General features: G+C 43.0%; 3 protein-coding genes across 3 annotated transcripts; 1 reads left to right on the top strand and 2 right to left on the bottom strand.

The window, feature by feature from the left end:
* Positions 1–105: 105 nt before the first annotated feature.
* Positions 106–1,686, top strand: PADG_00188 (uncharacterized protein; the record flags this gene model as incomplete). Its single annotated transcript, XM_010757940.1, has 3 exons — positions 106–129; positions 202–437; positions 495–1,686. 3 exons carry the CDS (start codon positions 106–108, stop codon positions 1,684–1,686), a joined length of 1,452 nt encoding a protein of 483 aa, XP_010756242.1.
* Positions 1,687–2,507: 821 nt separating this feature from the next.
* Positions 2,508–7,322, bottom strand: PADG_00189 (lysophospholipase NTE1; the record flags this gene model as incomplete). Its single annotated transcript, XM_010757425.1, has 2 exons — positions 2,508–6,783; positions 6,865–7,322. 2 exons carry the CDS (start codon positions 7,320–7,322, stop codon positions 2,508–2,510), a joined length of 4,734 nt encoding a protein of 1,577 aa, XP_010755727.1.
* A 4,040-nt stretch (positions 7,323–11,362) lies between these two features.
* On the bottom strand, positions 11,363–12,855 carry PADG_00190 (IMP 5'-nucleotidase; the record flags this gene model as incomplete). The annotated part of the gene is made up of 4 exons (XM_010757426.1): positions 11,363–11,458; positions 11,586–11,725; positions 11,819–12,613; positions 12,702–12,855. The coding sequence occupies 4 exons, from the start codon at positions 12,853–12,855 to the stop codon at positions 11,363–11,365; spliced, it is 1,185 nt and encodes a 394-aa protein (XP_010755728.1).
* Between the last annotated feature and the right edge of the window lie 565 nt (positions 12,856–13,420).

The following is a 13,420-nucleotide window of genomic DNA, read 5'->3' on the forward strand; positions in this document are numbered from 1 at the left end:
GCGCATCATTTGGAACTTCTACCAACAACCAGACGTCTTCCACGTCTCTCAGCCCGGCATAGAAATGTGCAGAAATGATACTAATTAGCTGAAGGCCCAGCAGCCATGGTGTCCCTTTGGCCATGGAAGGTATTATCCAACTGTTGCCCCGCATTCTCCGAACTTGGTTGAGCTCAGGAGCTGATGCATTTCTCGATGCAGGGTTCTAATACCTCACCAGCAGAGTTTGAAAAGACACTCTCTACATTATCTGCAAAGATCTCAGAGGCGATCGCCCGGCTAGATACTCATAGACAACGCTCTAGACAATACAGAGTCCTCTGGACCTTATATACTTCGTTTGCTTACATCCTCTACTCGATCATTATCACCCTTGTGCTAGGATGGCAATATTGGGGAGCAGTTGAATACTTCGCTGTGGTTGGTGGACCAGTTTTGTAAGTCCCCATGTTATGATGCTATTTTTCTGTCTACAAATGTTCTAACTTTGGTAGGATTTATGCTATACGGCTGGGTCTCGATAAATACTACCATTATCGCATCTCCGGCGCGCAAAAACATTTGGAGGAACTGCACAAACAACGGGATGCAACAATTGAGAAACTCAAGGAGGCTACTAAGTATAACTCCACGCAGCAGCTTTTAGAGAAATATGGCGGGGACTTTCACAAACGCTCTGGTTCCCAGAAAGGGGCGGCTTCCGGTCAGGGCAGCGGCGGGCCCAGTGGGAAAAAGAGGGACCCGAAGATAAGAACATCACTCTCACACCCAATTTCGAGTGGTAGAACGGGTATCTCCCCGCCTCCAACTGCAAACATACCACGACCGCAGCCTGACTCCCTGCCAACTACTCCAATCCGATCTCCACCCATGTCTGACCAGCGGGGACCTCCAGACCCATCTAATCTAAATCCCACTCCATATCCGCACAATCCCGTGCAGTGGCCTCCAGAAACTATGGACGAATTCAGTTTCACGCGTAATACGATACCAACAGCCCAACAACAGAACTATAACACTCTTCAACCTCACTGGTACGATCGAATCCTAGATGTGTTACTTGGCGAAGACGAAACACTAGCGAAAAATCGCCTGGCACTAATCTGTACAAATTGCCGTCTTGTCAACGGTCAAGCGGCCCCAGGTGTCCGAACCCTACAAGAAATCGGACGTTGGCGCTGCGGATCCTGTGGCGCGTGGAATGGCCAAGAAAGTGAGACAAAAAAGGTGCTCGCTGGGATCCAAGAGTCTGAGAGCGCTGTTGAAACCGATTCCAGCTCTAGAAGCCGTTCAGGCCAGACCTTCCGCAGCCGGAATCGAAGCCAGGATAACCCATCGGTGGTTCTGGAACAGTCAGCATCGTCCGGTTTTGTCGGAACAGAGGGGGCATGGGAACCCATTTCAGGGAAGGCTAGTGTGACCAGTGAGATTGATTCGGGGCATTTTTCTACCGGGGAGGGTACGGATGCAAGTATGCTTGTTGCGCCAACCAGTAGCGATGGCGAGGAGGGTGAATCTTGCGAAGAAGGGGAAGGTGGTAAAAATAAGGGTGTCGGTAAAGATAAGCGGGCGGAAGTGAAGGTGGAGGAAGATGAAGACAAAGTGGATAACCCGGGTCTTCGTAAGCGGGGAAGCGGGGAAGCGAGCGGGGCAATCAAGGGGAGTTGGAGCCAGATACGGGGTTGAAGCCTGAAAACGGGACTCAAATAGAAACCTGGACGCGCTCGAAGTCGCTGTGGACAGCGCCAAAGAGTTAAGATATATTGAATAGGAGGGATAGCTTAGAGTTGAAAAACTCGCCCTTCGTTCTACTTGCTGCCCTGCACTAACTACTACTCCTACATGTCCTGCCTATATTGGACCCGGTTGCCTTCTGGAATAAGGATACTGGTTTTGTTCATGTCTCACCGTCTTTCTCTTTCACTTTTCCTTGAATTCTTAGTTCATAATTAGCTGTTCGTTTTATCATCAGAAGGAAAATCATCATTTATATTAGTTGAAACTCATTTTCATGAGTGTGATCTGAGATATGATTGTTCAGAAACATGCACATATCCAAATACATATGCATTCATTCATTCATTCATTCATGTATATACACATTAAACAATGCTGAATCGACAATAACATATACACTGTCCCCCCCCACCCCCCCCAACACACACACACGCACACAAAAAAAATATAAATAAATTAAAACTCTGGGAAGAACTACACAGAATATAAAAAATACAGGAAGTTTAGATCATAATTGAACCTCCGTATAGAACGAAATAGATACATCTCATGTGATACCCAAAAAAAGGAAGCCCGCGCCCTATATACGGACAACAAGTTGTTAGCCAAGCGCGAGGTATGACGTTGAAATCGTTTGGCAAGATTGACCGGAAATGAATGGGCGATCGATCTAGTTGAAGGTTGAGAGTGAACTGTATGTACGAACATATGTGTATTGAAACGCCAATATATGCCAAAAGGATTCTTGCAATAAAATATAAAAAATAAAGTCAGATGCTGGCCCTCCTAGGCGCCATAGTCCTCCTTAAATTCTTTTTCTCCTCAGTTTCGTCTGGAATCGGAAGGCCACCCTCATTCTTCAACCGTTCCAAAAACTCGCGTCCATACGCATATCCGATCTTATAAATCTCGTCGAACTTGGCAAAATCTAGCGTTCCAAATGCATCAATTGGGGGTCGCATGTACAAACAACCTGGAGTGTTTTTCGCGGTCTCCAACGCACTGAAGGAGGACACGTAGGCAAGACGGGCTTGGATTTCGGCAAGGGTGGGCGGATTAGCGAGGGAGGAGAAAGGGTTCCAACGGTTGACCAGGGCCCAGAAGCCGGAAAGTGAGTCACCGTAAGCCTGTGGGGTATTATCGTCGATAGAGCCGACATCAATGGCGAAAATGACGTTTGCGCCAAGCGATTTCATTCGGGAAACGGGGAGGTTGTCGACATAACCGCCGTCGAGGAGCATGTTGCCTTCGTCGCACATGGGTGGGAGGAGACCAGCTAGTGACATCGACGCTCGCACGTAACGCCATACATAGCCCGACGTGTGGAATTCGTTGCACGATTTGCTGATATTGGTGGTATTGCAGTAGAATTCGAGCCAGAAGTCTTCGATTTGGCTGTCGCCAAAAGCTTTGAAAATGCCACGATTAAATTCATGCCCGGTTGTGTATGAAGCCGATGGATAGGTGAGGTCAAGAGCGAATCGCCATATGCTTCCCATGCGGCCGGCGAATTTCTTTGCACGACCATAGAGGGGCACAACATCGGCATCTCTCGCATAGAGTGCGCCAATAAAAGCACCTATTGATGTACCTCCAATTATATCGATGGGGACGCCCGCTTCTTCCAGAGCCTTGATCACCCCTACATGAGCAATTCCCCTTGCCCCTCCGCCGCCAAGAACAAGCCCAACAGATTTACCACAAAGCCGACGAGCAAGCCGGTGGAAATCGCCTTTGAATGGAGTGGTTGCTGAGTATAGAGGAGTCTGGTGAATGCGACGAGAGGTGTACTTTTGTAACTCAGCCTGCAGAACCTGCACCCGTTGTTTCAATACGGTACCAAAGCGCTTGGTTACAGGATTGGATGGCTCTGTCGTTAAACGAAACGACATTTGGATATGATGGTGTCCGCCGTTGATCCACATGCGATTTTTTAGCCATTGTCTGGTAAGCCCTGGGGGCGAGTATCTATCCAGATGCAGGAGTACGAGTTCCTTCCTAGCAGTAGTTTTCATACCAAGAAGGAATCGTTCATATTCGCCAATACTAGGGGAGCCCTCAGCGACCCCGACCAAAAGGATACAATCTGCCTGGGTAATGCAAGTTTGGGTCCAGGGAGCATTCACATTTGTATCTGCAACATAAAGTACCATACCATATCTCTCCTCCAAATCTGCTAGATACTGGGATAGTTTCAACTTACCCATTCTGCTGAATGCATGGCGGCCCAAATGATTGAGGATATCCGCTTGATGTAGAGCAGCAACCCCGTTGGTGACACCAATCTGGTTAAATGCATTCAAAAGGCGGTTCCCAAATTCTACAACGGGGACACCAGCAGTGACTGGCAAAATGGCAACAGTGCGGAGATTTAAAGTAGAGGTTCCAGTCATCGCGCTTTCTTGAATGCCTTTGTCATTGGGCTTCTCTATAAGCGGGTTAAGAATAATGTGCTTCATTCTCTGGGCGATCAGTTTGGAGATTTGGATGGTAATGTTGGGATGTTCCTGTGCAAGGCTATTGAACAGAGTTTTCGGGAATTTTGCTAGTTCAGTATCACGGATGGCATGGAGGGTAGCGGGCCGCGTCGACTCAGTCATAACTTCCAACTCCCCGACACTATCACCTTGACCGTACTCTCCCATGACGCTCACTTTACCATCACCTTTCTCCCAAAGAGACCGAAGACGACCATTAAGGACAATGTAGATCGCATCGCTTTCATCGCCTTGGTGATAAATAACTTCGCCGGCGTTAACTTGAACCCATTCCAGAGCAAAATCAATATGCAAAATTAGGCGAGGAAGGACCGTAGTAAGGCGCTTCGCCATCGTTAAAAGCACAAGTGGATGCTTGTCAGCGATCCTTTCGAGACACGCCCGAGGAAGAAAGCCAACATAAGCGTCTGTTTTTGCTGTAACGTCCGTAAAAGATCTAGAGGAAGTAATGGACCCAACATAGCCATCAATGCCGCCGGGCTTTACCATATATAAGGATGTGCGTGTCACGGGTCCCCTCCGCTGAATTTGGCCACCCCTTATGGAAGATGAAGCTCGAGAAGCGGCGGGTCGTTTAAGTGGTTTAGGCATTCTGGCTGATTCAAGACGTGACGAATCACAAGGTCGCAAAAGGTCCTCGCTTTTGTCATTGACTGGTATGCCAACGTCCAAAAACCCGTCGATAACATAATAAAGACCTGGGCTCCGCTCCCCTTGTTCGACAAGTAATGAACCTTTCGGGAAAAATACAATTTCTATCTCGTCCCGCAGCTCCGCCTTAAGATTGACAATAGGCGAAGTCCCTCCAGCGCTGGTAACAGACATAGACATGAGCGATTCAGAATCCGCATCGCCGAATGAATCGTACGGATCTATAAAACCAAAGGCATTGTTAAAGGCAGCCTTCTGACGTTTGAAATCGTATGAGACTAGTTGTGGAGATGCATCTCCCGAGTTATGGGATTTTCGTAGTGCCTCGTTTGTGCTTCCTGTAAGGCCGAGAGCTTTTACCATACAATCGAGGATAGACTCGCGGAAAATGTAATCCTCGTCAATCGACTCCTGCACGTAATATGAGGGACTTTGACTAATTAGGCTAAAAGGGGGAGGTTTCCCGTGTAAAGCAGGGGATGGGAAGGGAGTTGCGGGACTATTTAAAGTCGTAGAATGCTCTTGAGTGAAACCCTTCAGACGATCGTATCCGTAACGAGGGCCATAACGAGAAAGTTGAATGGTAGAAAGTAAGTCTCCCGGACTCACGCCATTGGCTTCCTTTTCAGGGAAGCGTGTTACATCGTGAACTGGATGCCTGGCGTGAGCGGAAGAGATTTTAGCGTATAATGCAGCGTCCTTCCGCAAAGCGCTACTCGATCGGCGCCTCCTCGAAACGGAAGGATTGTGAAGAGCAATCCCTTTTGTACCCTCCTCTGGACCTAGGCGATCTCTCTCTTTTGTAAATTTATCCTTTAGCCTGCCTAGCGCTGCTCCGCGAAGATGATTCGGAAGGTCATATGAGGTGTATCTATTCATCTGTCTCTCAATACTCAGGACTTCCGTAGTCAAGCCTAGGTATGAATGCGCCGTAGCGAATGTAACCCGTTGGAGTCTGGTAAGAATTACCTGGATTATATGCGCCGTTGCTCGAGGATAGACCCGGGTTAGGCGGCGAAAAGCGCTTGCAGGGATGATGGCAATGGTGGTGTCTACCATCGCGCGTGCCACGATGTCTGGATGGACAGATTTTTTCTGATCCATTTTCCGCGATTTCCTGCGTTTATATTCATGGGTGGTGGGTTCATTTTGCAAAAGTGAATGACTGTCTTCAAGTGCGAGGTGCGGAACAGCAGGTAGTGGGGTTGGATTTCCATTTATGGGCGGGGGATTCCCTCTAAATTCCTGAAACGTCGACGCTGTCGGATTCTCCACGAATGGGGAAGGGGTCAAGGGAGTAGACCCTGCACGAGTCGGGTCGATGCTAGGGGTTCCGGATTCCATGTCCTCAGTGTGCCTTAACTTGACATCCTCAGTGAAAAGTGATAATATAGAGAATAGAGACGACATAGAGGCTCCATTCTTGACCTCAGTTAGTAATTGATATCCCTGATGTTTGTGACCGTCATTGCCTTCGTCTTCCTCCATTGAATCCTCTGCATCATGGCTAGCGCTTGGGCTGCTTTTGCTGTGATCATTCTGGCACTCCCGAATGGATTTGACGAATATCTGAACAGCACCATCCACAACTAGGCAGAATCCTTTCTCTTCTTCCAACAACAGGGTTTCCCCGGCAATCAATTTCCTCGTTTGCATGGTCCGCGTCAATTCATGAAAAACAGGGCGTTCAAGGTATCCAAACACTTTAATTGCACTGAGAAACTCGTCGAGGTAATTGGCTAGTCCAGGTTTAGAATCGCCATCCTGGGTATCTGGGAAGAGATCGATTTGGGGCGCTTTTCGTTGCGGCTCAGGTGGCAGGCGGGAGTACACATTCAAAAACCGGTAGCGGACAAACCAGCTGATTGTTGACACCAAGACCACAAGGATGACAAGGCTGAGATACACAGCGCATTAGTAACTTCAATCTCCAACAAAATATTCAAGGGGGAACTTCTCAAAGCGGGGAAATACGTACAGCGTTGTGAAGTTCATGGTAAATGTTAGGCTCATAGAAAATAGAGTAAATAAACAAGTTGGAAGGGTGATTGTAGAGAAGGTAATAATCCAGTATAGGACGCTGGGTATGACCTGAAAGATCAGGAAGAAGAGACGCCCAACAAACGTCGCCATGGCAAAGAGAGAAGAGGTTTCACTGAGGGACTGAGGGGTAGAAGACATTTGTGAACAGACAATTGAAGGGGACGAAGGAGGAGTTGTTGACGACATGAGAGCCAAAGAGGACTCTAGTGGGGTTAGGGGAAGGGCTGTCGTGGGGGACGCAGATGATGTCGGATTCGGCTGTAGCGCAGACCCATGATCCTGGCTGTTAATGATGCTGACGATGTTGTTCTGGAGCTGTCGGGCCGCAAGGGGTTGACCAGCATCAGGAGGAGCTGGAGATGACGAGACCGAAAGGGGGGGTGAAACAGACATCGTCCAATATGTCTTCTTCCATCGGTATAATGGTCAAGGAGAAATTCGGTAACATCGGATTATCCGCCCAATAGATGGGTGATGCAGGAATTCAACAGTAAACGTGGATATTTTTTTTCCCGCAGCCAACCTTTAGTAGCTGGGCTAGGAAAGCTACTGATTTAGTGTTTCCATTCCAGGCCATAGAACCACATCCATAGCAGAGTGAAGGAAATAGTGCCAGTCAGGGCAAAGGTGAGATCCGAACCGGAAGAGCGTGGGCTAATAGCGGGTAACAAGCGGCTTCCCTGCACAACTAGGATCCTGCAGCATGGGGACAGCAGCTACAGCAATGAACCGAGGAGAGCTGGGGACCTTCCGGGAAATATAAAAAGCAGGGTGAATAGTCCGTTGATGCACTCCGTAGTTGGTTGGTGTCGGTTTTGTCGTTAAACCCGGCGGCTGAAATGGTTTTTTTGTCGGCACGGATTAACTATTACCCCGGTGGCTGTTTCACCTCCATATAACGTGACTTACCACTAAATGAGCCAATATCACTAAATGAGCTGCTCTCAGCAAAACTGTCTCAACTTGCTAGAATTTAATTAATTCCACAACAACAAAATAAATCTTATTTAGATTATTAAATAGTAATGAGAGTATTCTCTAGTTCCATACAAAATAGATGATTTAATAAAACAGATATGTGTTTGGCTAGAGGACATGGTCATGATAGAAGATATGACATGAAGTAAGAAGATTGATCAAAGAAGTATTAATTTCTGAATTAGTAGTAGAAGCAGCAGTAAGCTGCTCCAGAGGATTGAGATTGACCTCATTTTCTAGACTGGAAGATCAGATAGAGTTTAAAGAATTAGAATCTACTGTAGATATTTGCTTTTGTCGTTACTTTGAAGTAACTATAGTTGAACTAACTGATTTTCACTTTATAGCATGAGTAAAAGTCTGTTCTTGCTTCTCAGCTTCAAGCTGACTTTTTCAAGCCTCTCTAGCAAGCTGCTGAGCTTTGTGCTGCTCTGTCTTTCTAATCTTCTCTTTCTCACAGACTTTGTAAGCTGCTATCTAAGCTACTTGTTATTCAATTCATTTTTACAGAGTTTCTTCAGCTTTATATGCTTTTTAGAAATTACATTGTAGTCACTTTTAAACTTATTAAGCAGCTTTCTTCTTTTTTTCATGATTTGCTTTTTGAATTCTCCCATGAACTTATTAAATTTTAAATGATGAAAAGAATCAAGTCTGATTAGACTGCTGCTTCAAATTCAATAAATTTAAGAATTTTTCATACTGTCATTATTTCTTTTTATTGTATAAAGTTTTAATTAAAGTTTTATTCTTATGTACAAGTATTTTCTTTTCAAAAACAAACTTCTCACTAGTATGTATAACTTTTTTCATGTCTTTAGAGAATAGACTCTGTTGAATTCAAATTTTTTTAATATTATGTTGAAGAGTATAAGTAGTTGTAAATGTAACAATGTCAGTTAAAGCTGGATTGAGTGAAACTATAAATTATTTTATAAATCAATAAAGAATACACTCAAAAATAAAAAAATAAATATCAGTAACAGTAAATATAAATTGAATATTCTTAATCATTAAAGATTGATTTCATATAAAATTAAAGATTGATAAAAAACTTCTTTTTATTATTTGAATAAATTCAAATTCACTATAAAGAAGATTATTGACACTATAAAAGTATACTTCTACTAGAGAATTAAAGATGTTAATATTTAAAAATTAGAGTTAATAAGTTAAATATGAAGATAATATTATAAAAAGAATTTAATTTTAATCTACAAAATTAATAAATCTTATAATGATATAAGAAGAGTATTCATCTAAAATAAAAAGACTTCTTCTGCAATCTGCTTTAATTTTAATATACTCATCAAAAATTCACTTCAGTTAGTTAAACTCATAGTTATCATTACTTCAATCTTTCTTAGAAACTGCAAAATAAGCTATATTATTCTCATTTAGATTCTCTAATTATATATATAATATATCATAAGACTTTTTTTAATAAATAGAAAAAATAAAAGAGCTGTTTCATATGCACATATTACTGTAAGTAGAGAAATAAATTCATAGCTATTATTTTGAACTATAGTAATTTATTTTATCTTCATAGCTTCAACTGAAATAATCTGCTTAATAATCTGACTGATGTCAATTAAAAAGCTTTTTTCATCAAAATTATAGATATTTGATAATTTAATATTGTATTTTTCAATCTTCTTATTTAATTATATAGTTATATAATAAAATAGTTAACAAGAGTCTATAAAGAACTTAGTACAAGAAAACAAGCAAAAGATTAAAATACTAGCTGAAAATAATATTTAAAATCAATAGAATTATCTGCTATCTTATGTTTTTAATCAATGTCATGAATATGAATTCTTTGAATTTGAGTCTTATAGCACTTAGTAAAGCATCTCACTTATAGAATTTTAACAAATTTTTTAACAATTTTTCACAATGAGATTTTGAATAATTTGAGATGTAAAAGCAAAGCTGTGAGCTGCAAGCTTTTTTATATAAAGCAAAAGCTTTTGTTCTTGCTGATTTGAAAACTTTTTCTTATGTTGAGAGACTGTTTTATTTTGCATGAGTTGCAAGTTATTATAATATCAGCATAGTATTTTTTTATTAATTAAGTACTCTCTAACAGTTGTAGTGTAATTTTTGATCTTTTGAGCTCTTAAATTCTTAATTGCAAGTTGAATAGCTTCTTCATTTGACATCTTAAAGCAGTGGAAGTTGAAGAATTAAATTGCTGCACATCACAAAAACACAGCTTGTTTAGTGGTACAACTCATTTAGTGGTAAGTCATGTTAGAGTTTAGCTGTTCCAAATAGTACTAAAGATGCATTTCACCACTTCATTACCTGAGACATAGCTACATTCTGAGCCACTTACCACGTCGTATCGTTTAGAAGGCATCAATTAAAATAATGCTGCTTCAATCTTTATACATTTATATCTAATATATAATCTTCAATTATGAGTATTAATTTAACTTGGTGTTAACTGCTTCAGCTACACGTAAGTAAAAGATCTTTAAAGGACACTCAACTTTTAAAGAAAAAGAATATCAATCATTTCGAAGAATTCAGACTTTAAGATGATGAATAATGCAGAAAGATCTTTCTCAGAGACTCTCTTTAAAATGTCTGCTTAATTTCTGCTTTATCCACAGAAACAGCAGGAATAAATCAAGGTCTTCACCCATACATTTTGCCCCGAGTACAATGTTGATCTGGGTCTGACAAACAGGTCGCCAATGGAACCCACCTTTGCCCGCTCAAATGTTACCAGAATTTCCTCAGACAAGCCACGCCAAAATACCGCCATCTGTCTGTTGGGATTAGGAATGTTCCGATGAGATAACATAGATAGTCTTTCAGGGAGAAAACCTCTAGGAACTTTACATGGAGCTAGATTAAAATACATACATGGAGTAGCAATGACGTCCTCTTTCCACGGGAACCTTTGCAACCAGAGCGAACAGGGTTATTCACGATGCTCCTCTTGACTGAAGCTGACAATCTCAAGATAGGATGTGAATGATATCTAGCAGTTCAAGTCATACACAGGTTGCCCAGCATTGTAGTGTTGATAGTTTTGAGATTATCATTCAATTTTGGAAAACGTTGATTTGGTAAAATGAGTATACAATTTAATGCTTATTCAAATATAGATGTGCGTTAGACGTTCATAACCTGGCATAGGGTGGATATGTTATTGACTGTCTATATCTATATCCATAATCACTGGGGAGGTTTGACCCTGAGCTACATAAAGAGCCCACATGCAAGTCCACCAGGTACGGCGCGGGTCGAAACAGACAAATCAATCATAGCATCTCTTAAATCTCTCCTTGATCGTGAACTTTCTTAAACAATGCCGCGATACGCTACCGTTGAGTCATGGGCCATTTCAATCCTGAAAGTTACAAGAAGGGATATCTTGCAGCTGAATATCTTGCATGAAAATCTTCCGCCAAGAAGAAAAGAGGGGGCTGGAGATATCACTTCATGTCGTGCTCCAACGCATTTAACTCATCAAGCAGTTGGACTGTCTCACCGGGGTTAGAAACCCAAGAGGTGGTGCATGCGAGTCGAGCCTAATGAGATTAAGAAATCGATAAGCGTAAGATTGGTTAGCGATTGTGTTTACAGAACATTAGTAAGGAAGAAGACCCAAACTAAACAACTACAGAGGCAAGAAAAGAATACAAGACGTTATCATACCTTGAAATCATTAGATCCAGCCGAAAGGAACTGGTCGCCGATATGTAGGGTTTTGGACCGAGCTATCCCTCCAAAGTAACGCTGGCAAGCGAGCACGCCCCAGGATTTATCCCCAATGTCAATGAATACGTCGTTTCCACCTAGTGATACTTATTAGTATGCTATGAGCAATATTTGTGGGTTGGCATGGTGTTAATATCGAAGAAAAGAAACCTCGAGGTTCATTGGCGTACCATTGAATGCACAGAACGGGAGTCGATGACCGACTGCTGACAGCTCGACAGTTTGTTGGGCTACCAAAACCGTTTCTTCAAGCTGCTCCCGATGTAGGCGTTTTCCCTGAAGGGGAGATATACCAACTGCACGAGGTTTGCGGATAATGGTGGCGGGAAGATTTAGGTTTGTCATGCAATCACGCAGCGCGGTTTCAGCAATATCAAGAAGCTGTTTGATATCCTCTTCTGACCACAGCTTCATCTCATCCAGAAGCCACTCACTACGTTCAACTGGACAGAGTAAATGAGGAGAAGAGTGGTCAAATTTAAATAGAAAATTGCTTTCGCCACCCATGACAATAAGGCTATTTTTCTGGTCCTCAGTTAGGTCTGGGGAATCGTTAACAATGTCGAGTAGACCATGTAGACGCTCGTAGTACCTGGGTGCATCCGTGTAGCCGGCTGCAGTCACAATGCCGATCTTTTTGCCATGGCGCAAGAGGCGGACTATCCTTGGAATTACAGGGTTGTCTACAGTCAACGATGCTCCATCGTCGTAGAGAGTCACGTCGCCATCAAAAGTGATAAGTTCAACCTTGCCGTCGTGAAGAAGCCCCATGATCTGCGCCGTATTGAGGATGATCCGTATATCATTGAAAGACGGGGGCACAAATCGGCGGCTACTAATAAATCGCATCTTGTCCTGATACTTAAAGGCATCGGCCAACAGCAGCGGAGTAAAGAAATTCCCAATGCTAGGAACTAGAAGCTTCAACTTCGAACGGTGGCTTGTGCCATTTTTCTGATGGTTTCCTATGTCGAGGGTTAGTCAACTTCATAATCCTATTTCAATTAAACACTCGAGAGAAGACAGTAATTGAGATATGTGGAGTTGTAGTACTGTGGTCATCTATGAGGCTTTCGACGTCACGCATGATATCTACATATCTTTCATGAGTTTTCGCGGCGAGAAGTGCAAGGCTGGGGCTGTTCTCTTGGTAGAGAGCCGTTGGCTGCGAATTCAGAACGAATGGCACCGCGAGGAGACCCTTCATCCGGGATTAGTTACTGTTCTATTGTGAAGGCAGGGTTTGCGTGTTCCTCTACCCACGCTGAATTTCCATAGTGGGAAGAATTGACATTCAAAGGTGGCCATACCTTCATCCATTCAATCTAATCAAATTCAGTGTCAACTATGCTCACATGGCTCTACAATCATATGTGCAACTCACTAGCTGATCCCTGCGGTGAGACTATCATCCAGAAGAGCCCAAAATTAGCGGTCACATCCATGGGTAAAGATACGTTCTCCTCTAAGTCTATGAGACATCTTAGGTTGTTCAAAGGGCGGAGAAATGCTCAGTACGGACCTTAAGAGCATCTGTAGATCTGAAGTTAGTCATGTTAAGGCTTAAAAAGATCATAAAATATGAGTAGTAGTGGCCTACATTCAACCCGGTACCGAGTCGTCATGATGATGGTTTGGCGATACTTCCCAGTTGTATTATAAAGAAGCCAAGTACAACGAACTGGAGGAATACTTCCACAGAGGCAGCCCGAGATTGCAGAATCACAAAGTCCGGCAACGTCCGCGGTTTCTGATTCTGATAGTTGTTTGTG

This window comes from Paracoccidioides brasiliensis (genome assembly GCF_000150735.1).
Source record: "Paracoccidioides brasiliensis Pb18 unplaced genomic scaffold supercont2.1, whole genome shotgun sequence".
Classification (NCBI taxonomy): Eukaryota; Fungi; Ascomycota; class Eurotiomycetes; order Onygenales; family Ajellomycetaceae; genus Paracoccidioides; species Paracoccidioides brasiliensis.